Below are 24923 nucleotides of genomic sequence, written 5' to 3' on the forward strand. Positions count from 1 at the left end.
CAATCCCTGGCTAGGAAGCTATGATCCCACATGACTCTTGGCCAAAACATGAAAACAGAGAACAGAAGCATAAAACAGTAAAAAAAAAAATACAATAAAGACTTTAAAAATAGTCTCCATCAAAGAAAATCTTAAAAAAAAAAGTCAATAGAAAAGCCTTTGGAATTATTGGCTTCCATGAGACCATAAATAAATGATCGCTTTCCTTAAAGATTAGATATGAATGCTTTACTGTCAGTGAATTGTTAACTAGATAGGGAAGTACAGAATGTTAAGTTGAATTTAGAGTTTCCCAAATTATACTGGAGATTTGAATCAGAGACAGTGGTTTGAAGTAGCATTCTCATTCTCTTTAAAATGTGGCATATTCTCTTCTCACTAACTTTGAATAAAGCTTCCAAAGAGAATACAGCTTTCAAACTGGTTGCTAGTGGTACACCCTGAAAGATGCAGGTGGGACAGATGATGAGGTAACATCTCCAGGGCAAGTATTCTAGGTGTTTATCCATTTTCCTACCCTCTAACAACAAAAAATCCTGTATAAAATGTAGCCTGCTGTGTATAGCACAGTCAGTAAATAGCCTTCTTTCTCTAGAGGTGAAGCTACAAGTGGAATGTTTTGCCATCACAATGGTCATATGTCACTTGTGAGACAAATGATAATTAACGTGAAAATTATAAAAATCCAGACTGCGGTCAATCATGATTTAACTTAATGTTTGGTGCTCCTATAATGAGACAAAAGTAGAATCTCCTCATTTTGCAGTAATTTTTTTTTTTTCATTTTAGACTGTATCATTGCAACTTTTTCAAAGGCACAGAAAGACTGGAATCCCCCAGTTCCTGCAGTTTGTTTGTATCAAACGAGACAGAAAAGAGAAATGCCTAGTATTTTGGCAGAGAGTAAGGAATATTTTTTAATCCTCTCTAGGCAAGGCAACGGCACCCCACTCCAGTACTCTCGCCTGGAAAATCCCATGGGTGGAGGAGCCTGGTAGGCTACAATTGTTGGGTTGCGGAGAGTCGGACACGACTGAGTGACTTCATTTTCACTTTTCACTTTTCACTTTCATGCATTGGAGAAAGAAATGGCAACCCACTCCAGTGTTCTTGCCTGGAGAATCCCAGGGACCGAGGAGCCTGGTGGGCTGCCATCTATGGGGTCGCACAGAGTCAGACACGACTGACGCGACTTAGCAGCAGCAGCAGCAGGCTAGCCCCATAGGCTGGGTGAGACTGAGAGTGAGGGCAGGCAGATGAATAGACAAAAGCGGGAGAGGAGGGAAATAGCAAATCCATGGCTGTGCGCTTCTTGGCTGTGGAAAAGGTGATGTAGAAGGTGTCTGATGACAACCACTAAGCACATTCTGCTTTGAATTAGTTCCTCTTTATTTGAAAAGGTTCACACAAACAACAACATTGATGCTGCTTAATTGCATACAGAGTGATGTGGATAAGGCTCAAGGATATTGCGGTTTAGCCTCTTGATCGCACCTCACTCTAACACAGTAATGAACAGGTGGACCTGAGTTCAAGTCCCTGTCCCCCTGACCACAAGCTGCAACTTTGAGAAAAATTGCTTTCTCTCTAGGCATATTTTTGCATTTGTTAAAGAAAGCTGATAATACCCTTCTTCCCAGCATTACCTACTAAGGCTGTTATGAGGAAACACAACACTTAAGAATGCTTATCTTAGTCCCTGGTACAGAGTAACTGCTTGAAAAACATTAGTCCAGTATTAGTCCCGTTTGGGAGCGCTGGTAGCAAATATTAAGGGTCAGCATCCAGCAGTGATGAGGATAACCTTAAATTCAGGTGATGGGTTCCCATGTACCAGCTACCCTATTTCCATCCAGCTTATTGTTTGATGTGGGGAGTCCAGTTTTTTGAAATTTCATTTAAAGTCCTTTTTGGCAAGTATTGGCCAAAAAAGAGGAAAGGAAAAGAAAGAAAAAAATGAAGGAAGAAGGAAGAAAGAAAAAGAAAAGAAAAAGAGTTGATAGAAATGTTGGGTAGCCCAGTTATCTCTTAACTCTTCTGATATAGATAGAGCAGGTATTATTCGCCCATTGAACAGAGTTAGAAGTTAGTTTGGTGATTGGCCTAAGATCACTGGTGAGTTACAGTAGGGCCAGAACAAGATAGGAGTTGGGTCTATCACAGACTTAAATGAACTTAGGGTTGCTGGACGGAAGGATGGGGAAAAGGGACAGTTGAGGAGTTTGGGATGGACCTGTAAAAATGGATAACCAACAAGGATCTACTTACAGCATGTGAAACTCTGCTCAGTGCTGTGTGGCAGCCTAGATGAGAGGGGAGGTTGGGCGAGAATGGATTTATGTATATGTATGGCTGAATGCCTGCACTGTTCACCTAATGTTATTAATTGGCTATAACCTAATACAAAATAAAAAGTTAAGAAGTGGGGTCTAAAGTAAGTGTCAGATGGCAACTCCAATATGAGCGTGGAACACTGTTGTACACAGTGGGCATGAGGTTGGGGAAGCAGTTTGCCATGATGGTGGTCCCTTCACTGCAGCCTTTGCAGAGACATGTACTAGCCACTGACTAGGTCTCTTTGTGAAGGAGACGAATAGTGAAGAACCTCATGAAAACATCATGTGATTCAGAGAAATGATTCTTCTGAAATCAATCTCCCATATAGTCTTCAGTATTTAGGCTTTTTGCAAAAAGCAGTAGCAGACTTCAATGTATTTTTACTTTTTATACTAATAAATTTATGTTTTGGATTATCCTTACCATCGTCTCAGGCATGGAGATGGCCTTGACACCTTCTCTGATTTAATGATTTGCCTGAACTGTTTAATATTCTTGAGGGAGTTTTAGCATCCTGGCCATGGTCTCTGACTCAGACTGCTTGTGTCCAGGCCCCAGCTGCATCGCTTACTAGTGGAATGACCTTGGGCAATTTCTTTAACTTCTCTCTGTTGCAGCTGCCTAATCTTTCTGATGGAGATGGTAATGGTACCTGCCCCAGAAGGTTATTAGAAATCAGTGAGAGATTCTTTGTTCAATACATGCAGAGGGTGAGCCCCATGTAAATGTGAGCTGTGAATTATAATAAGGCTGTTCTATTTGCAGTTTATGAAGCGGAGATACATCACATCCATATGTTATGGACATTGTTATTATCTTAGTAAAGTCTATAAAACTTCATTTCCAGTCACAAAAATAATGACATGGGATCTACTTAGAAATCATCGGCAGAAACTGGTTTGAGTAGCACAGAGATCATTGTATGCCATAAAGACCATACAAATCCGGATGAAGCCACCATCAGATTGCTTTCTGTTTAAGTGGTGGTGAACTACAAGTTCTTTTAGTTCTTTGGTTTTTTTTTTTTTTTTTTTGCATTTGCCAAATGAAATTTGGTTCCGCCTTTTAAGTCAAAGCTATCCAAGAAGGGTCACAAAGTGAGGATCACTTTCACTCTGGAAGCCTTCTGCAGAACCTTAGAATCAGGCTGTGCACAACTGAAAAGGAAAAATAGGTTAGAATAACTCAAAGCGGTTTCCCATGTACACTTCCCCAAACAAGAGATTCTAACTCAGACCACATCCAAGTTCAGTTCAAAACGTAAGTGGTAGCATGGACTTTCCAAACTCAGTAAACGAAGTGACCGTGTCTCCCCCAGTAAGTGCAGCGTTCTCCATCGTCCTCGTAGACACAGCCTGGCGCCGGTGCCGCTTCAGCAAGAAACTTCGGCCAACTCCTTACACCGTGCCGGTCCCAGCTCTGTGGGAAGTTGGGTTACAGTGGGTTGCACCATTGTCCCTGCCCCCTCGAAATCCACCCCAGAAACTACAGCTTTGGAGGAACCTCCCTGACACCCTGAAGGTCTCCGTATTGAGCTTCCTCTCCTCAGCCCACATCATCCACCTGGAACTGGTCTTGGGTTCAGAGGAGATGTTGTCAAAGAAGGACTTGGACGTGTTGTAGTAGCATTGGGGCCCCAAGTGGTCCTCCTCAGCAGTGGCCTCTTCACTCTGGGTCACCACGTCCAGGTCCTTCTCTTCCCCTTTCTCAGCTTTGTCATCTTGAAAATTCAGTTTCTTTTTAAACTCCTTGTCCAGCTCTTCTCGGCTGAACTGGGCATTTGCCCTCTCAAAATCAAAGTCGCCTTCAAACTTGATTGTGTTTTCCTTGATGTTAGTTGGACAGCTTTGCCCTCGGGAGTGGTTCCTTGTTCGTCTGTTCCCTGAGCGCCTCCTCTGAGGTCTTCTGTTCTCTGTTGTTCACCGGCCGTTGAGTTTGCACAGCTGCCTCCGAGCTATATCGGTGGCGGCCTTGCTGCGGGTGAGGCTGGGCACCTGATGAGCTGCATGCCCATGGTGCCCTCGCCAGGTAACAGCTTCCTAGAGTTCAAGTTATCAAGAGATCCAGTCTGGACGGCCTGCTCCACCATGGGGCTCTTGCCAACTGAGACAGACGGAAATCTGGCTCCTAAACCCAAGGAGGCCAGCATACTGCTGGCTAAGCAGGGAGCTGCCCACCAGCTGGCTGTAGGGTGGCTTCCCTCGGAAGAGGCTGTAAGGCACCTGGAAGGAGGAGCCCAGCCCAAGCCCAGGGAAGATCGAAGGACAGCAGGATCCTGAGGGAGCGTGTGCTGAGCTTTCGGAGGTTCACACACAGTAATATCTTTGACATCACTTCCCCGGAAGATGATGTACTGATAAATCTCCTCTCTAGGAGGGTGGCAGGCCTATCTGTGGGACAGTCTTCAGTACCAAAGCTCCTCACTTTGGCGAGCGCCACGGTGGCATTGTCCCAGTCGATGGTGTAGAGGACGCCCTTGTAGAGGATCTGTGCCTTGGAGATGACTTGATCTTGCTGCCCAGGTTCAGGGTGCCCGAGGAGCCGCTCATGGTGGTGGTCGCCTGGCTAGGCCCGGCCCACTTGCCTTTGCGTGGTGGCCTCATCACCCTCTCCTTGCGGCCTCGATGCTGCCTTACTGGCACTCAAGGGCCTGCCTGGGGACCAGGGGCCTCTTTTAGTTCTTGACATTGTTCTTTCTCATGGAGTCACGTAGCTGAGCTTGGGTTGGGGCAATTTTCTGGGCGTATAACCAAATAACATTGGAACGCAAGTTCAAGGGAAATGACAAATCAGTCTTAACTTTTTTCTTCCTGTGCTTTTCTCATTAGGGTCTAGAGGGGTCTTCTTCCTTATTGAATATGACCTTTTGAGAAATTTAGTTTCCATCTTTCCCAATAGAATCATTCTTCTTAGGGAATTAAATTTGCTTCAAGTTTCTGCCTCTTCTGCTCAGTTTAAAAGATGAGGCCAGGGCCCTGTGGGTGTTTTGTTATTGATGTCTGCTATTTTTTACTCTCAGCTCTTTCGTTAAATTGTATTATGGTAGGCGGCATCTCCTAGGCCTGGTCTTTTAACATCATTTGCCTTAAGATGTGTTATTTGCCTAGGAACACGCAGTATATATGTTCCAAGCTTAGCATCACTGGGGACCAGACTTGCAAACAGAACCAGGCACTGAGGCCTATGGTAGCCACCCAGATAACAGGACTGCACGTTGCTGGTCAGAATTCTCCTCCTTGTACATTCTGTGTGGCCTTGGCAAGTTTCTGAATTCCTCTGGCTCTAAGATTGCGCTCTGATCTCTACATTCCTTGCTAGCCTTCTGCTTCATTAGTGCAGTTTCCAAACTCAGTTTTGTGGTCAGTTAATCTTTGTGTTGGGGTTGGACATTCTCTCATCGAATAAATTTAGAAAATGCATCTTACTTTATTTTTCTCTCAAAGAGTTACAAGGCACACATGCTTATCAAGGTCTCTGAGAAGCTCCCTGTTGAACAATGCTTAATGAAGCATTTCTCAAATATAGGTGAATATGTAATTTTTTTCTTGATTAATTTTGGTTTCCTGGGAAGACTTCTGAAGAGCATCATTTGGGAAAGATTTCTGCTGCAGTTTTCTCAGGTGATTAGTTATGTAAGGTAAAGAACATAGAGCAGTGTCTCTGATTTTAGAATGACAATCTAAGTGTAACATTGCCTTTTAATTGGAAGATAGTTGTGTAAACAGTTTTTAAGCAATAGGTGTCTGCATTCTGATAAACTGCCAGAGTATCTCTGGTTCAGCTAACAGAAGTCAAATTTGGAGGCCCACAACCAGGAAGGAACTACTTTATTGGTTAACTCTTCAAAAAGTCAAAGTTTCCAGGTCGAATCATGTCCCACCCCCTCTTGGGGCTGTCCTGCCTTATAAAAGGCAGGGAAACCAGGCAAGTAGCTACAATCCTGTTTTAGCCTCAGAAAAGTGCTGCAGCACTACATGTGGTTTCTTTTCCTACCTTTCATTTAAAATCAGTTAGGGATTATAATATGAGATTTCAAAGAAATAGGAAAAACTAGCTTTCATTAGAATTGAAATGAAAACTGATGGGAAAAAAAATGCAGCTGTAAAAGACTTCTGTTCTATCCTTATGGTAACAATCCTGAAACACTAACACAAAAATCATTAGAGCTAAACTCCGAAATCAGTCATGAGCATGCTGGGCATTAGGCGTAATCAGAAGATTTCAATAAATGCAACTGGCCTTTTGGCAGCAGCTAACATATGACAGCTCTGCAAATGCCAAGCATTTTATCAACGAGTGGTCCAGTTGTGATCTTTTGCCTGGCGCCTGGTGCTTTGGCCAAGTCAGGAGGATGTTATCAGGGGTACAGAGTTCCAGGCAGTGGCCTGGACTCGAGGAAGGGAGGGTGGGGTGACCCCAGAGTATGGCCCAAAGCCATTTCAAAACAAATCAGAAAACCCACCTAGACGGAGAAGAAAGTAAGCTGAGAATGTTCAATTAATCAAGCTTTATATTTAAACAATGTGATCATGTAGTCTTTCCTTTTCATTGGGTAGATTATGTGCCTTATGTTAAATTACTATTTCAGAATGGGTGCTGGAGTTTGTGTCTCTTGCAGGAATTTAATGATCTGTTCTCACGTTTAAAACAATTATGCTAGTTTCCTTCTACAGCTTAGCCTATAAATGCATCTGATGCTGGGGATATTTGTCCTAAGTATCTTTTCCCATTTAAACTGTCTTCATAACATTTCTAATTTGCAAAAGCCTTGGTGTTCAAAAATCATTGGGAGAAAAATTGGACTGTGGGTGGTGGGTAATCCAGCCCTGCATCAGGGCATTACTGACTACTAAAAGAAAAAAATGCCTCTTTCCTGAACCTTACCGGATGAGGCCATTGTTTTCAGACAGACTTTACCTAATACAAAAGGACTCAAAGTCCATGACTGGCCTCAGACCAGCATTTTGTCTGGGAACAACATTCAAAGCCATGATGAACAACCAGGCTGATAGTAAAAGGAGCCTCCCCAAGTTGGAGTATTTTTGTTAAATCCTAGTACAAAAAAAAAAAAAAAGTACTAAAAGCCCATCTGGTGAGATGATAATTCATTAAGTGAAAAGAGGAGCAGAAGGCTTGGGAAAATCGATCCCTTTCTTTCTTTGTCTCCTGTGTTTGAGTTATTGTGCAATCACAGTGATATAAATCTGGATTCAGAGTGGTGGAAAACCCGTGGAACGTTCCGGGCATGTTTTAATAGTGTCTTTGCAGCAAGGATGGTGTTCTGCATCTGTGATGTCAGTGAACTGATGTGCTGTTTGGAGTGGTCTTTAGAATTAGCACAGGAGACAGAGTGGGGAGGGTCAGGAGATGAGGACTCTGTGCTGGAGGAAGGAGCTAGACTCCAGGAAACTCCTCATTCTTCCTGAGCTGCTGTGACACACCCTCGGGGTGGCACACCCTCCCTGGAGTCCAGCTCAGCCCACAGATTCGTGGAAGGAGAACCAGGGCCCAGGCCTCCCCTTTGAGGAGTGGATGCAGCGCTTCCGCGTGTCAGCCACCTCAGGAAGAAAAGCAGAAGCCTTAGAGCTTTGTGCATGTGACCTGGGAACCCATTGAGCTCATGGACCCACATCACATCCTCGAAGACCATCGAGGTTTGGCTGTCTTTTTCATAAACTTGGCATGTATGCTGTCTGGGGTAGGCTGTGCATTTAAAGATGAGGAGAGCTGCGGGGATTTTTCCATTGGTTAAAATAGTTTGTGCACTTGTTATATTAACCCTTGAGGTTAATACAAACACATGCTTGTATAATATGCATATGTTATAGACTAACATACTTATGTGCTGTGCTAAGCTGGTTCAGTCATGTCCGACTCTTTGCAACCCTATGGACTATAGCCCTCCAGGCTCCTCTGTCCATGAGATTCTCCAGATAAGATTGGTGGAGCGGGTTGCCATTTCCTTGATCTTCCCGACCCAGAGATCGAACCTGAGTCTTTCATGTCTCCTGTATTGGCAGGAAGGTTTCTTACCACTGCAGGTGGGTTCTTCACCACTATTTAAGCATATTTATAAATAGTATTCTTTACTACTCTTTAAACGTTTACAAATATCATTAGAATGGGATTTTTTTTAAATGGATATGACTTATGTAGCAGGAGTCCAGCTCCATTAAGTTAAATTTGGGTAGGTTGGTCTGTTGGAGCACATTGGGGGTCCCCAGTGACTGTGAGTGAGAATCTGTGACCTGCATTTCTGCTTATGTATTCTTTTCCTCATATCCCCCATCTCCATGCCAGTATATCTGTGTGAACATAGCTTTGAGGTGAATTCTCCCATCTCCTTACGTTATGTTGTTTTTGTCTGCGTAGATTGGGTACATCGGACACTTTGTTTGAGCTAGGTGTTGGCTTAAAAATATTCACAACCTAAAAGCTGAGAGTTTTGTTTTATTCAGTGGAAATTTTTAAGACTTCAGTACCAGGAGACAGCATCTCAAGTAACCCTGAGAGAACTTCTCTGAGGAGGCAAGAGGAAGAACCGAGTTACATAGAAGTTTTGCAACAAAAACCAGGTAGTCTGAACTTGAAAAACTATTGCTAATTAAAGAAAACTAGATATCCCAGCTTAAGGAATTTAGCACATTTATTTGTATGGGAAGGTACAAGAGTCTGAAATCATTCCTTTCATGTGCACCTCAGCTATCTGGGACCAGTAGCCTATGTTTTTCACATCCTGAGCTCCCTTGGGGCTCACCATAGGGAGTGGCTGCAGTCTGATGGCTTCTAGAGGGCAGGTATTCTCCTTCCTGAGTGCCCTTAGGGCTCACCAACTCACATTGGAGGGCTATAATCACTGATGACTGTGACATCCTCATTTACTGAGATGGCAGGAAATATTCCATTTTCACAGGGATGCTGTCCCTAGGATGCTTCCCCTACAGTTGTGCTTTATGAGACAGTTGGTACCCTGGGGAGAATGGCTTCAGGAGGGACCCAGCTCCCCTGCTCAGCATCCCCAGGGACCCACAGCCAACACCACAGCTTCCGAGGCATCCCAAGGCGATCCTTCTGGCTGCTGTATTGAAACCAGCAGACCATATCAATTCATGCTGATTCTTTTGATACTAGACCTTAGAGCAAGTGATCGTAACTTCTTTTGGTTTCTGGAGAGTAGACTATCAGGTAATCAATCCCATGTAAGGCAGAAATGCTGTGTACCTCCCACCTCTACTTTTGAAGACTCTGCTCTTCTCTGTTTACCAGGACCTCCGGTGAGCTCGAGTTTGCCTTCCTGTAGGACTAGGGAGCCAAGGCATGCGCCACTTCACATGTGCACACTCGCTGAGAGGTACAAAGGAATTGAATGTTGGCATGCTCTGTAACTAATGAATAATTCATGAGGGCTTTCTGTGCCATAAGATTTCCTCCTGTAAATGAACATTATTTTGAAAGACAATGCTGACTGAAAAATCTGGAAATGTGGCATCATGTTCTTTAATGATCTGCCTTCAACATTTACTGGGAAGGCAGAAGTTGACAAACATCCGAATAATTAAACTGAAAGCTGACAGTGGCCCTGGGTGGGCAGGAAGCCAACAACTTAGTCACAGCTTCTTCCCCAGTTCATTCTAAAGTGTGGCATCACCTGATGTTTACAGAAGGCCTCTGGATTCTTTGGTACTCTCTGGGCTTTCTTTGAAGATAGAATCTGAATGTTAATGATAACACTGTACATATTAATTAGCATTAACAGAGTACTGATATTTAGAGTTGGAAACTATGATTCAATGGCTTTTCTTAACTGAAACGGGTTTTAGAGATAAAACTAGACTGTCTCAAGATGTCTATATTTCTCTATTTGAATAAATTTGAAACCCTCTGTTTTCCTTGCACTGTAAAAAGGGTAGGTTTTAATTTTGATTTCCAGGAAAGATAAGGAAGGTTTTGGAAAATCTTACATGACAGAGAGATTATAAACAGAGTAAGTTTATAGCAGAGTAAGTCATGTCAGATTATATTTTTAGTGGTCACCAGAAAGAAAAAGAAATTTTTCTTTTCAAAGAATTTCATTTTTTCTTTTTTTCAATTTTTCCTGCTCCCCTCCTTTCAATGGTATATTTTTAATGCATTTGGAATCTTTCCACTTGCTACTGGCTGGAATCTATGGAGAGTGTATCCCCAGAACCCTCAACAGTTGACTTGAATCTCAGTTATAATTAAATTGGAAGTTGACAAATTATTCTGAGGCTTAAAAAGAGGCACACATTATGTTCCTAACAAGGAGTTTCACTCTCTGCTTTGTTTTAAAAGTACTCTCCATAGAGAATATTGACAATATTTTTAGTGACTCTTTTTAAAAATAGAAGGGTGTTTTGAAAGGATATCTAATAAACATGTTTGACTATGCTTAAATTTGGTATTTTACCTGGTAGCTCGGTTCTGATGCTTTAAAACAACCAGGTTTTCAGCTCCTCATCCATCCTTCTGTAATGAGTACATCACCCTGGTCTCTCCTGGAACATCTTGAAAGCATTAGCTACTTAGAGGACTGTTGATATAAGACTTTGATACAGCGATTTACTATCTTCTGCACTAAAGGATATGCTGAGAGCTAGTGTTTGCATACAATTAACAGTCATTTAGGCATCTGAGCCGCCCAGCCTCTCATTTATATTAAAATCTGACTGCTGACACATACTTCTCCATCACTAACATACTTCAAAGGTTGGGGTCAGTGTAAGGATATTAATTCAGAATATTGAGATTTAACAAGACAGCTCTAAATGCAATGCATTTCCAAAAAGGGGGAGGGAAATGCAGTGTGTTGACTGGCGCTCCGTTTAGATTCCCTGTGAGACAGTGGAGTACTGGGCAGGTTTTACTGCGTCAAGTGAAAAAGTGAAAGTGTTAGTCGCTCAGTTGTATTCCACTCTTTGCGACCCCCATGGACTGTAGCCCACCAGGCTCCTCTGTCCATGAAATTCTCCAGCAAGAATACTGGAGTGGGTAGCCATTCCCTTGTCCAGGGTATCTTCCCAACCCAAGGATTGAACCCGGCCTCCTGCATTGCAGGCAGACTCTTTACCATTTGAGCCGACAGGGAAGCCCATTTTCTGCTTTAAGAGGTAATCAATAGCTGCCATAATGAATAAGCTCTGTCTGGTCGCTAGCCAGTGGGTCTATTAGAGCATGACATTGCCAGAGATGTGCCCGAGCAGTAGGAGCAGGCCCAGGAGCTCTGAGTGTTGAGTTTGTATAAAGCTCTCAGTGACAAACAGGGCCCTGAGGATTCCTGTCTGAGTCCCACCTCCCCCGCAGTCACTGTTGACAGGCTCCCTGGGCTTGTGATCACACCTCATACTTCAAAGATCTGAGTGGAATAGAAACTCCCTGAGCCTGGTATTACTTTTCTTTATAATACTTTGCAGGGGACCCATACCCCACGTGAGGCATGAATGGAAGCGGCAGAAATACAAGGTGAAGGGCGCACAGTGCTCCTGGGAAAGTCTCAAGGTGTTAGCAGAGTGGTATTATTTAGTGGAAACACATCTCTATGGATTATTTTTATATTGTTTTTTAATTCTAAAGTATTTATTCGTTTGTATTTTTAGTTTTTGGCCATGCCCTGTTGGGATTGGGGACCTTAGTTCCCCACCCAGGGATTGAACCCATGCCCTCTACATTGGGAGTTCGGAGTCTTGCCACTGGACCACCAAGAAAGTCCCTCCATGGACTATTTTTAAATGGTCCCTTTTGTCTCTTTTTCATATATACTGTGTAGTTCAAATGCACATACAGATTGATGGATTTCATTAGTCGCTTCACTTTGGAGGCTCCTGGCCTCACCCATGTCTTCACTTTCTTTTTTTGGCTTTAAAGGCACTCTCACCATAACAGTCTGCCTCTAATTGGCAGTTTCATCAGGTAGGATCTGCAGATATGTCATAGAGCCCTCTCCTGGCTTGGCATCAGAGTGGCCCGTTAACCTTCTGTTTGTCATCATTAATTTACTAGGCATCTTTCAGCAGGTGGCAGGCACTGTGCTAGGTATTGTTCAGAACAAATCTCTGTCATTTAGAATTTGTAGTCTTGGAAGTACCCCTGGCAGGTGTGTGCCAAAGATGTGCTGGGCAGCTAACAAGCATGAAAAGTTAGTAAGGACCAGGGCCAGGTGAAGAATATCAGTATTGGAATATAAAATGTAAGAAGATGTAGTTACCTAAGAGATGTAAATTAGGGTAGCCAGTATGAAAAACAGTATGGAGGGTCCTTAAAAAACTAAAAATACCACTACCATATGATCCAGCAATCCCACTTCTGGGCATATATCTGGAAATGATGAAAAACTCTAATTTGAAAAGATACTGGCACCCCAGGGTTCATAGCACCACTATTTACAGTTGCCAAAACCTGGAAGCAACCTAAGTGTCCATCAATAGATAAAAGGATAAAAAAGACAGAGAATGAGATGGTTGGATGGCATCACTGACTTGATGGACGTGAGTTTGAGCAAGCTCTGGGAGTTGGTGATGGACAGGGAAGCCTGGCGTACTGCAGTCCATGGAGTCACAAAGAGTCAGACATGACTGATTGACTGAACTGATACACATACACACATACACACACAATGAAGTGTTACTCGGTCATTAAAAAGAATGAAGTTTTGCCATTTGCATTGATATGAGTGAACCTAGAGATTATCATGGGCTTCCTAATTGGTGCAGCGGTGAAAAATCTGCCTGCCATTATAGGAGATGCAAGAGACACAGGTTCAATCCCTGAGTCTGGAAGATCTGCTGGAGTAGGAAATGGCAACCCACTCTAGTATTCTTGCCTGGAAAATTCTATAGACAGAGGAGCCTGGTGGGCTACAGTCCATGGGGTCACAAAGAGTAGGACGTGACTATGCATAAACGCAGATATCATCATACTAAGCGAATAAGTCAGAAAGAGAAAGACAAATACCATATGATGTCACTGATATGTGGAATCTAAAAAATGATGCAGAATGAATTTGTTTACAAAACAAAACCCTACTCACAGATATAGAAAACAAACTTATGGCTACCAAAGAGGGAAGCGTAGGCAGGGACAAATTAGGAATATGAGATTAACATATACACACTACTATATATAAAGTAGATAAACAACAAGGATTTACTGTATAGCACAGGGAACTATTTTCATTATCTTAACCTGTAATTGAAAAAATCTGAAGAAATATATATTTGTAACTGAATCACTTTGCTGTACACCTTGATTTATATCTTTATAAATCAAGTATATTTCAATTTTTAAAAAAAGAAGATGTAGTCACCTAAAGTGGTTAGGATGGTAGCCAGGAAAGCCCCCAAGGGCTCCTTGGGATATAAATGACCCCACTGATTTCATCAGGGCACAATCTGACCACAGGTCACCTCTCACCTTGGCTCCAGCATTGGATCAGTATGGCTCTGGTCCTCAGGAATCATCTTTACCCCCCACCCCCCACTGCCAGGGCCCCAAGGATTGGGGATTTATTTTCCTCTTGCTAAAATGGCTATTCTTTGGTGAATTTCAGAGTTATTTTTTCCTAATGTAAATATATGATTTGGGACCTGTAAAAGGAAACTGTGTTCCTTCTGGACACAACGTTAAGTTCTTGAGCTCTAGAAACAGCAAGATTTTGTTCACATCATGGCTTTGATACCTACTAGCCAAGTAACCATGGGAAAGTGTCTGCATTTCTCCAAACCTCAGTTTCCGCATCTATAAAATGGAGCTAATAGGGCAACCTGCTTTATGAGATTGTGAGATTAAATGAGGATGTTTATAAAACTCAAGGCATGGTGTCTAATTTGTAATAATGAATGGGTTCTAGCATTAGCAATTATGGCACCAACTGAGTAATTCAGCTGCTTCCAAATTATTTTTATTGTTAAATAGTGCTTTGAAATCCATAGGCCTTGATTCTAGTTTGGTTATTTTATTTTTATGTGTGTGTTTTATTTATTTTAAATTATACAAACATACAAGCGTAAGCTTTCACTGTCAAAATTTCAAATACTTTATTAAAGACAAACCTAGGCGGTAACTACTATTATCAGTTTTATTTATTCATTTTATTTTCACCAAGGTAGTGCATATTCCTAGTTTTGAAAGTCAAATAGTATCTTCTGTCAAGAATGGGAGACAAAGGAGTAAGAGGCAAAGATTCTGGAGTTTTTCTGGCCTGATTTCCTAATGTGATCAAAATTGACATTTCTATTAACAGAATGTGGCCCTTTGAGGTGGGATTTTTGACTGTCTTATTTTTCATCTTTATTGGTGAGGGCCAGTCTCCTGCAGAGAGAAGAAATGGAGGGGGTGTAGATGATGACTCTTTGCCATAAAGACATCATCCCATCTTCCTGTTCACGTCATCTTGTTCATCTCATCCTCATCCTTCATCCTGGCCTTCAGTGGCACTTGGTACCTCCAGCAGCAGCCTTTCCTGGATTGCCCCCAGAGTTGTCCCCCCTGCAGGCTAAGTTTCAGCTTCTCCTCCTTCTTTTCTTATGTCAGCCATTCACTTTCCAGCTTCCCAACTGGAAGCTTCCAAACATCTGTCTGCTGATGTTGCTCCTCTCTTGTTCTTTCTGGGGTTCTGTGAAGGCACAGAGATAAACACATGTTCCCAGAACCATGTTGAACCAGAAGCTCAAAGTTTCTGTAGATTTTCCCACTCAGTTAATATCTTGTACTCTAATTATCTCACATTTCATTTAATCTTCTTCAAGAGAATTATGAGTTCATTGGTATTAGAACTGTGATTTTTACATCTTTCAGAAATCTCAGTAATGAATACATGGTGTGTGCTCACTAAATTCTTTTAATTGAGATAACATTGATATATAACACTGTACAAGTTTCACATGTGCAATATTACAATTTGACTTCCAAATACACTATAGTATGGTGTATATGTGTGTGTGCTTAGTCACATCCAGCTCTTTGCAGCCCCATGGACTGTAGCCTGTCAGGCTCCTCTGTCCATGGAATTTTACAGACCATAGTACTAGGGTGGGTTGCCATTCCCTTCTCCAGGGGATCTTCCCAACCCAGGGATCAAACTTGCGTCTCTTCCATTTCTAGCATTGACAGACATATTCTCTGCCACCAGCACCGCCAGATCTCATCTTTTTTATTCATTCATCTGTTGATGGGCACTTAGGTTGTTTCATATCTTGGCTATTAAAATAATCCTGCAATAAACATAGGGATGCATATATCATTTTGAATTAGTATTTTTATATTCCTGGAAAATGCCCAGAAGTGGAATAGTTTTGATTGTATGATAATTCTATTTTTAATTTTTTGAGAAATCTCCATTCTGTTTTCCATAGTGGCTGTACCAATTCACATTCCTATCAACAGTGTATGAAGATTTCCTTTTCTCAACAGTCTCTCCAACACTTATTATTTCTTGTCTTTTGATAGTAGCCCTTCTAATGAGTGTAAATTGATGTCTCCTTCTGGTTTTGATTTGTATTTCCCTGATGGTTAGCGATTCATTTTCCTGTTGGCCATTTATAGGTCTTCTTTGGAAAAATATCTATCCAGATCCTCTTTATTTTTTAATCCATTTGTTTGTTTTTGTTGTTGAGTTGCATGAGTTCTTTATAGTCACTAAATTCTGGTTGAGTAGTTGATTGCTTTTCATATTTGGCTAAAAAGTGACATCATATATACTACCATTATTAGTGTGGTCCCATGAAAACCATGCCACTAAAAATATTGCAACGTTTTCTTTTTTGCTTTTAAGATTCCAAGGAATAATAAGTAGCTGTAAGTGTGATTAGACAGAATACTCTTGTATCAATTATCTATTGTTGCTTCATAAGCCATTCCAAAATTTGGAAACTTAAAGCGGTAACCATCCATCATTTTCCATGAGTCTGCAGGGCTGGCAGGGGGTCAGCTGCTTTCTGCTGAATCAGGGGGCAGTTTGGCAGGCTAACATGTTTGGAGGTAGCTCTGCTCTGTGCATTGCTCATCCTCCTCTTGGGACCAGCAGACTATCCCAGTCATGCCCTCATCACACTGAAGCAGAAGGACAAAGAGCAAATAGAGACATGCTTGACCTCTTTGAACCTAAGCTCAGAACCAGCACGTGGTCGCTTTTGTCCTCTTTATTCTGTAGGCCAGAGCAAGCTACATGGTCAAAGTGGGAGGGCACTGCAAAATAACATGGTAAAAGGCAATACAAGGGAGGAAGATAAATTAGGGCCCCTGAGGCAACCTATCTGGCCTTCTAGGCAGTAGCAGCAGCTCTGGCATGAATGGACACTTATTGAGACGCACAGAAATAAAAGTCTTATGTCCAGCTAACCTTGCCAGGCTTTCATTTGGATTTAAGAAAAGAGAATTCTAACCCTCAAGGACTTTACTAGCCATACTTGAGAAAATGATCTACAGATGAAATTAATGAATGAAGTGGGTATAGAGCAAAAAGCTAAGCAATAGAAGATTTTAACACTTTGTATGTGACTAGCCTAAAGCAAACTTTTGCTGTGGAGGATAAGATAGTAAATATTTTAGCTTTTGTCAGCTGAGTGATCTCTGTTGCAGCTATTCAGCTATAGTTACAGCACAGAAATAGCTATAGACAGTATGCAAATGGATAGACACGACTGTGTCCCAGCAAATCTGTATTTATAATACAAAACCAGACTTCAGGCATTGGTTTAAAGACCACTGGACTGGAATATTGAAAGAAATAAGAAAGGATCAGTTGTGGAAGACTTGTTGAAAAAGGAGTAAGGCAGTGAAGATTAATTTAGCTCAACAAAATTTGTTTTAAATATGAAGTAAGAAAAAACTTGTAGTCATTCAACAGGTAGATTTTCAGTTCAGTTTAGTCACTCAGTAGTGTCTCACTCTTTGCGACCCCATGGACTGCAACACGTGAGGTTTCCCTGTCCATCACCAACTCCTAGAGCTTGCTCAAACTCAGGTCCATTGAGTCGGCGATGCCATCCAACCATCTCATCCTCTGTCGTCCCCTTCTCCTCCCGCCTTCAATCTTTCCCAGCCTCAGGGTCTTTTCCAATGAGTCACTTCTTCGCATCAGATGGCCAAAGTATTGAAGTTTTAGCTTCAGCATCAGTCTTTCCAACGAATATTCAGGACCGATTTCCTTTAGGATTGACTGGTTTGATTCCTTGCAGTCCAAGGGACTCTCAAGGGTCTTCTCCAATACCACAGTTCAAAAGCATCAATTCTTCAGCGCTCAGCTTTCTTTATAGTCCAACTCTCACATCCATACATGACTACTGGAAAAACCATAGCTTTGATTAGATGGACCTTTGTTTGCAGAGTAATGTCTCCGCTTTTTAATATGCTGTCTAGGTTTGTCATAGCTTTTCTTCCAAGGAGCAAGTGTCTTTTTTCTTCCAAGGAGCAAGTAAGGTAGATTTTACCACAGGTTAATGTGGTCCAGTCAGAATGAGAACTCATCACTCTTTAATAGTATTACTTGCTGCAAATGATTTCTGCTTCTGAATGCCTATTTGAAAACATATTTATTAAGAATGTTAATATTTTTGTTTAGTTGGTGGATGAGGAAGAAAGCATTTGAAAATAAAATGAAATAACTAATTAAAGTGATTTGATTTTACGCCACTAAAAAAGTTGCATTTGACTAATGTGACCTAGATTTGGATAAAGGAACCAGAAGGATTAATATGAATGATTTATTTTTAACTTTTAAGAAACAGTTTGCAGGAACTTTCCAGGTAGTCCAGTGGCTAAGACACAGAACTCCCAAAGCAGGGGGCCTGGGTTTGATCCCTGGTCAAGGAACTAGATCCCACATGTCACGACTAAGTGTTTACAAGCCACAGCTAAGACCCAGCACAACCAAATAAATAAATAATTAAAATAAAAATAAAGGTTTTTTTTTTTTAAAGGAAACAATATGCAGGATTCAAGTGGATATTTTTCCACCTCAATTGTATTTCACTTAGATTTTCCTTAGCAATCATTATGCTCCCCTCATATTTGAAGATAGAAAAAAGCCCAGAATACTATTAGAAAATAAAGATTTTTTTTGCTTAGAATCTTTAATACCTGTTTGTTCATTTACCATCAGCATTTATGACTATTGTACCTGAGGGTAGCAATAAAATTAAAACAAATTCCTGGTAGGTTTTAAGAACATCATTTGAAGTCCCCTGAGTTTCTTGGAAAAATGCAATTTTTCCCTGGTAGCATAATCATATAAATCCACTCTCACTGTTATTTATTATTATCTCACATTGTCTTGTTTTAATTGGAGTATGATTTCTTTATAATATTGTGTTAGTTTCTGCTGTGCGATGGTGTGAATCGGTTGTATGTATACATACATCTGCTCCCTCTGGAAACTCCCACCCTCCCATCCCACCCCTCTAGGTCATCACAGAGCACTTAGCTGAGCTCCCTGTGTTATACAGCAGCTTCCACTAGCTATCTGTTTTACACATGGTAGTATATATATGGCAATGCTATTCTCAATTTGTCTCACCCTCACGTTCTCACAGTGTGTCCGTGAGTCCATACTCTACCTCCACATTTATATTTCTGCCCTACAAATTGGTCCAACAGTACCATTTTCCTAGATTCCATATATATGCATTAATATGCAATATTTGTTTTTCTCTTTCTGACTTCACTCTCTGTGATAGACTCCAGGTTCATCCACATCACTACAACTGACTCAATTCCCTTCCTTTTTATGGCTGAGTAATATTTCAGTATATATATGTACCACATTTTCTTTGGCCATTCCTTGTCAGTGGACATCTAGGTTGCTTCCATGCCCTGCCTGTTGTAAACAGTGCTTCAGTGAAAACTGGAATACATGTGTCTTTTTGAATTATAGTTTTCTCAGGGTATAGCCCAGCAGTGGGATTTCTGGGTCTTACATTGTCTTTTAATTTGTTATATACTTTACATTCTCTTGAGATGTTCTCTTTTCTCTGGTTAATTTCCTTTCTTACTGTTGTTTTCACACACAGAGAGAGAGAGGCACAGATCTCGACCTTGATCTTGGAGGTGGTTACATGGACACATGAAAAAATTCACTAACTGAGCTGAATGCTTGAAATTTGTGAATGTTACTGCATGTAAGACAAATTTCAATTAAAATTTTAACATTAAAAATCATAGTAATAGATTTGAATAACATGGCGGAAAGTTTTGATAAGCCAAAGTTATAAATTGTATATGAAATATGATCTGGCATAAATTCATAGGAAGAAAATTGAAAGAAGGTATACTGAAGAATAAGTGATTTCCAAATGGTAAAACTGTGTTAGTAATAGTTTTCAGTGTCTGTCTTCCAAAGTTTCTCTAATGAAGTATATTCCTTCTATAACAGAAAAGTTGAAGTGGTAAAAAGTATAACTAAGGAGATATTTGAGATAACTTGAACTTCGATCATGAATCCGTTTTGATATTTTGGGAAGGAAAATAGCCATTTAGAGACAGGCAAATTCAGGAGTTGTAGACTTAGAGAAAGCTTCATGGAGAAGACCTCAGAGGGGCTGAGACAGCATTTGGGGAAGGTCACAGTGGGAAGCAGGAGTGGGGTGGACAGCTGACCTTGCGTGATGTTGCCTTTGGCCTGTGTTCCTCAGTCTGTGTTGGCTGACTGTGTTTCTGTCCTCTTCATGGATTCTGTGGTGGCTCAGCTGGTAAAGAATCCACCTTCTATGTGGGAGACCTAGGCTTGATCCCTGGGTTGGGACGATCCCCTGGAGAAAGGAAAGGCTACCCACTCCCGTATTCTGGCCTGGGGACACAACTGAGCAACTTTCACTTTCATACTTTCAAGTGTATAAATGCTTTATTTTTAACGCTTAACATGTTGATCTTTTAAGCCATCATTTGTAATTCTTATTCCTGAAAAGCTCATTTCCTATCCTTTATAGTCTTCCGGCATTACCGTTTGCTCTGTTTTCTATCTTGAGACTTCCTGCCCTTCCCCACCCTCCCCTCCCCCCTGCTTCTCCATGTGCCAATGTGAGTTTAAAAATTGTGCCAAGGCATTCTCTCCCCTGGAAAAAATAAATAAATAAAAGAACCCCAGAAACACACACACACACACACGCGCGCACGCGCGCACACACACGCACACACACACACAGCTCCAAATGATCCATCTGCTGAAGACATCCACCACTCACTTCATCCTGGTGTAGGCTATTTTTGTTTGCTATGTCTTGCAAGTTCCTATATTGAAATCTTTTAAAGAGTACTTTGGTTTCCATCAAAAAATGAAAAACAAACAAACCAAAAAACCTATTGCCAGGCTGGGTGCAAAGAAATGCTCGATAAGTGCTGATTTAATTGCCTTTTTACAGATCATGGTTTATGCCACGTGTAGGTTTTTCCATGCACATTTTTATTGATGGGTACACATTTATAATCATGAAGTAGATTGTAGAAGGAGTCATATTCTTTAGAATCCAATGTTTTTCTGAATCTGTTCTCCAAACCTGTATCTTCTTACGTGAGTTTAATTACTACATTTTCAAATTCTCCCTGATGAATTGAATGATGGAGTGAAGTCTTTTGTAAGCACTTTTTAAAAAACTGCTTCTCTTCTTTTCTTGGCAGGGTAAGCAATAGCATTAAGCTCTTACTGGAAATTTTAGTCAATAAAATGTATGTGACTTTAATTAGAATGCTGGGAAGTACTGCTGAGTTGAATCATTTAGTTAATGCAATGAGCTGAGAGGTTTTGAGCATTTATGTGCAGAGGGTCAGTCTCAGTAAGCTGAATATATATGGGTAATTTTAATATTTTTCCCAGGTAACTTCTATATAGTATTCATTTTAAGGTCCAATGTTCATAAATATCTGTGAAGCATCTCCCCTGAAACAGACACAGAAATGAGAGAGACCACTTTTGCTCTCAAGGAGTTCACGGTCCAGTGAGTTCTTTCATCTTTCATTCATTCCCATGGCCTCAACCCTCACTTTGGTGGATGCTGCCAAGGCCACATCTCTGGCTTTGACTTCTCCCCTGGGAGCCACAGCAGCATGCCCAGTTTCCTACTGGTCACCACTCCATGGGTGCTCTGATGACATCTTAAACTCATTACCTCTGAAATTAGTTCATTATCACCTTTTCTACCCAAACTCATTCTCTTCCCCATGTCTCTTTTCTCAATGGCTCGACTTTTTTCCAGTCACTCAAGTTCTAATCTTTGGGGGTTCTAACCAAACCTCTGACATGACAGAGTTACTTCCCCCTTACTAAGCATCCACCTCCTTTTATTCTGGTCACTTGTCCATTGGAGTCACTGCCTGTGAACAACGCCCGTGCTCAGAGTGACTGGGTGTATGAATCCGTGCAAGAGAGCAGTGGCTCTGGGGGACACCCTATATTTGTGGGAAGATCGCAGGACGATCTTGTTTTCCTTATCTCAGCCTGGACTGGGTCCTTTCCCTTCCCTTTGTTCTCCTAAATGCTCATGCTTAATTGACTACTTCCCCATTTCCACTTCTCTTTCTGATTCAGTATTTACAGAGACAGGTAGCTCTTCCAATAGATTCTCTCCCTCAAGCACTGCCCTTTCCAATTTGGCATAGCCTGTAGTTCTCCCATCCTCTAATACCATCCACTTAGGTGGCCCCTGGATCATGGCCTGCCCCAATCAGTGACATGATATCAACACGAGTATGTTTTAAGACTCCAAAAGTAAGTTTTGCATTGCTTTTCATTTCCAAAAGTTCATGAACTGGTGTTTACTGTGGGATAATAGGGGCTTCCCAGGTGGCACTGCTGCTGCTGCTGCTGCTAAGTCACTTCAGTCGTGTCCAACTCTGTGCGACCCCATTGACGGCAGCCCACCAGCCTCCCCCATCCCTGGGATTCTCCAGGCAAGAACACTGGAGTGGGTTGCCATTTCCTTCGTCTGCCAATGCAAGAGACATAAGAGATGTGGGTTCGATCCCTGGATGGGGAAGATGCCCTGGAGGAAGGCATGCAACTCACTCCAGTATTCTTGCCTGGAGAATCCCATGGACAGAGGAGCCTGGTGGGCTACAGTCCATAGGGTTGCAGAGTTGGACACGACTTAAGCAACTCAGCAGACATAGCATCCTGGGATAATAATGTCAGATGATGATTTATAGCACACTGGAGAGAAGCTGTGATTTTTGCACTGGGGGAAATGTGAGAGGCAAAATGTAATGGGGAAACATGGATGAATCTCAAAAACATGCTGATGCAAAAGAAGCTGGGGGGAAAAGGGTACATACTGGATAGTTGTATTTATATGAAGCTCTAGAATGAGAAAAGTGGTGATAGGCAGAACAGTGGTTGCTCTGATGTGGGGGTGGAGAGTGACTGGGGCAGAGCACAGGGGATTTTCTGAAGAGATGGATGAGTTCTCTATCTTGACAGAGATATGAGTTACAAGGGCAAAAGCATTTGTCAGAACTCATTGATCTATACTTTTTACTGTAGATAAATCTTAATTTCATGAAAGAAACAAAAAATTAAGGGGAAAAATATAGAGTAAAATGCATAGTAGTATGCTGCTGCTGCTAAGTCCCTTCAGTCGTGTCCAACTCTGTGCGACCCCATAGATGGCAGCCCACTAGGCTCCTCTGTCTCTGGGATTCTCCAGGCAAGAACACTGGAGTATGCTACTAGTGATTAAAGATAAATAAATATGTAATGTAGGTATAAAGAAAGCAATGTAAGAGAAAAGGCACGCTCTTGCATTTGTGGCAAGGAAAAAGTGTGGTCAGATTTGCTCTGAAAGTACTGCCGTTGGCATCATACACTGAGTACTCTGAAGATAATGGCTGTTTTGTGGTGGTTCATAACAGAAATTCCATAATTAAAATCTAGTTCTGCAAACAAGAAAGTATGAATCTGGTATGTGAAAACTTCCAATGCTTCTAAAAGTCTTCTGCCCCATTGCCTTCCTCTAGTACCTGAAATCAATCTCAACTGTTACTGTTTGGTTTAAGTTTGGTGAGTAGGAGGGTTTACATCATAGGCTTGTAATAACTAATACATAGATCCCAGACTGGTAACCATAGGCCACCACAGGCCTGTGAACATGTGCTATTTTTTCTCTCTTTTTTGGTTGTGGCAGAGATATACAGATAGGTTTTTTTTGTTGTTGTTGTAATTACTTGCAAATGTTTGAAATTGGGAGAGTTCACATAAAAATCTGAACACCTGGCAATCCTTGGCTGACATTCTAAAACAGTAGTAATGGGCTGGATCTGAGTGGTGGCTCCTTCTTTAGGTAGATAACATACTTTACACACAAGTATTGTTACAAGTATCACAAGTATAATATCTCAGGACCAACCTACTGCCTCAATTGTTGTTTTAATGTCTATTTTCAGTCCTGTAAGTGTTTGAATATGTAGCCTTCGAATTAACATGTATAGATCCCCTCCTAAGTGTAAGAGACTGTTACAGGCTTTAGCAGATACACAAGGGAGATACTATTATTATATCCACTTTACACACAAGGCAACCAAGGTTTAAATAAGTGAAGAACTTACCTGAGGTTGCCCAGCAGAAGCAGCAGAGCCAGGATCTGAGTGAGGTTTTCTTCATCCAGAGCCCATGCATTTACCCATCACGTTGTTCTCCTTTGTTTATTTTTAGCTTTGGTTTCATCCATTATTTAGTACCTACCTCTGGTTGAGTTCTTGTACATTTCCTTATGATTTGTTTTCAGAGTAACCCCCGGTCTCCAAACTCTTGATTCTGCATCCTTAGCAGTGAAAAAAACTTACCAGTTTATGTCTATTGTTAATATTAAAAAGTATTAATAAATAATACTCTTTTGATCTATGTTAATAGCATATATAGTCTAAAGCATATATATTTTTTAAATGTTAAAAAGTAAGATGTTATGTATATATTTATATAGAGAGAATTTTCTTTTTACACCACAATAAATTATCTCTTAGGCATTGCCTACCCTGTTTTGACCAGTACCTGAAACAATGCCTGGACCATGATTCTGCCTGAAGACATCTCTCATGTCAGAGACTCCCAATTTTGTATCCAGTGAATTGTCCCTTCTAGATAGAGGGTGTGGTAGATAGTCACCACATCAGTCCAGATTATGGAGAGAACAAAATTCTCCTTTGTTAGAAAAACAGTTGTCCGTCTGTAGCCACTGTGCTCTAAAACCTTTTACAGCCCTGAACTTCAAATTAGCCAATGCCATCTTTCATTGCTATTACGGTCTCAGACTGGCCTTTGAGCAGCATGGGTTCTTTTCAGACCTCTAATAGCGACTGTGAGTTTAATCTCAAGAAGTGGAATTCCCCTCCCGGGTCTCAGTTTGTCAGTCTGAGCTGTGGGGGCTCCTTGGCGAGCTTGCCATCTTCGGGCCTCATGGGACTGCTGCCGTGATTAACAAAACTGTGGTTAAAAAGGACTTGGAGAAAAGCAAGTGCTGAGAGAGGCAGTGCAGGAACGAGTCAGGGAGAAGTACATTTGTGGGTGTGTTCTAGGAGCCTTCTTAGAGTTCTGCCATTAAAGAATGGCAGTGAGCAGGGCTTGGCAGATAGGTCTGTGCTGGCCATGTTAC

General features: G+C 41.5%; 1 protein-coding gene and 1 pseudogene across 7 annotated transcripts in view; one reads left to right on the top strand and one right to left on the bottom strand.

Annotated features, from left to right (window-relative positions):
• Positions 1-24923, top strand: part of ABLIM1 (actin binding LIM protein 1) — a 334182-nt gene that overhangs the window by 85336 nt on the left and 223923 nt on the right. For 2 of the 7 annotated variants that reach the window (XM_013975225.2, XM_013975226.2), the window contains exon 1: positions 7838-7991. The exons of 1 other annotated variant lie outside the window; for it this stretch is intronic. In XM_013975225.2, coding sequence (XP_013830679.1) covers positions 7958-7991 — 34 coding nt within the window. In that variant the 5' untranslated portion in view covers positions 7838-7957. Of the gene's footprint in view, positions 1-7836; positions 7992-24923 lie in introns of those variants that run through there. 4 more of the 7 variants (XM_005698507.3, XM_005698508.3, XM_013975228.2 and 1 more) reach the window with 3 other exon arrangements.
• On the bottom strand, positions 3645-5119 carry LOC102188378 (annotated as a pseudogene).

The sequence above is a fragment of the Capra hircus genome, chromosome 26, assembly GCF_001704415.2.
Source record: "Capra hircus breed San Clemente chromosome 26, ASM170441v1, whole genome shotgun sequence".
Taxonomy (NCBI): Eukaryota; Metazoa; Chordata; class Mammalia; order Artiodactyla; family Bovidae; genus Capra; species Capra hircus.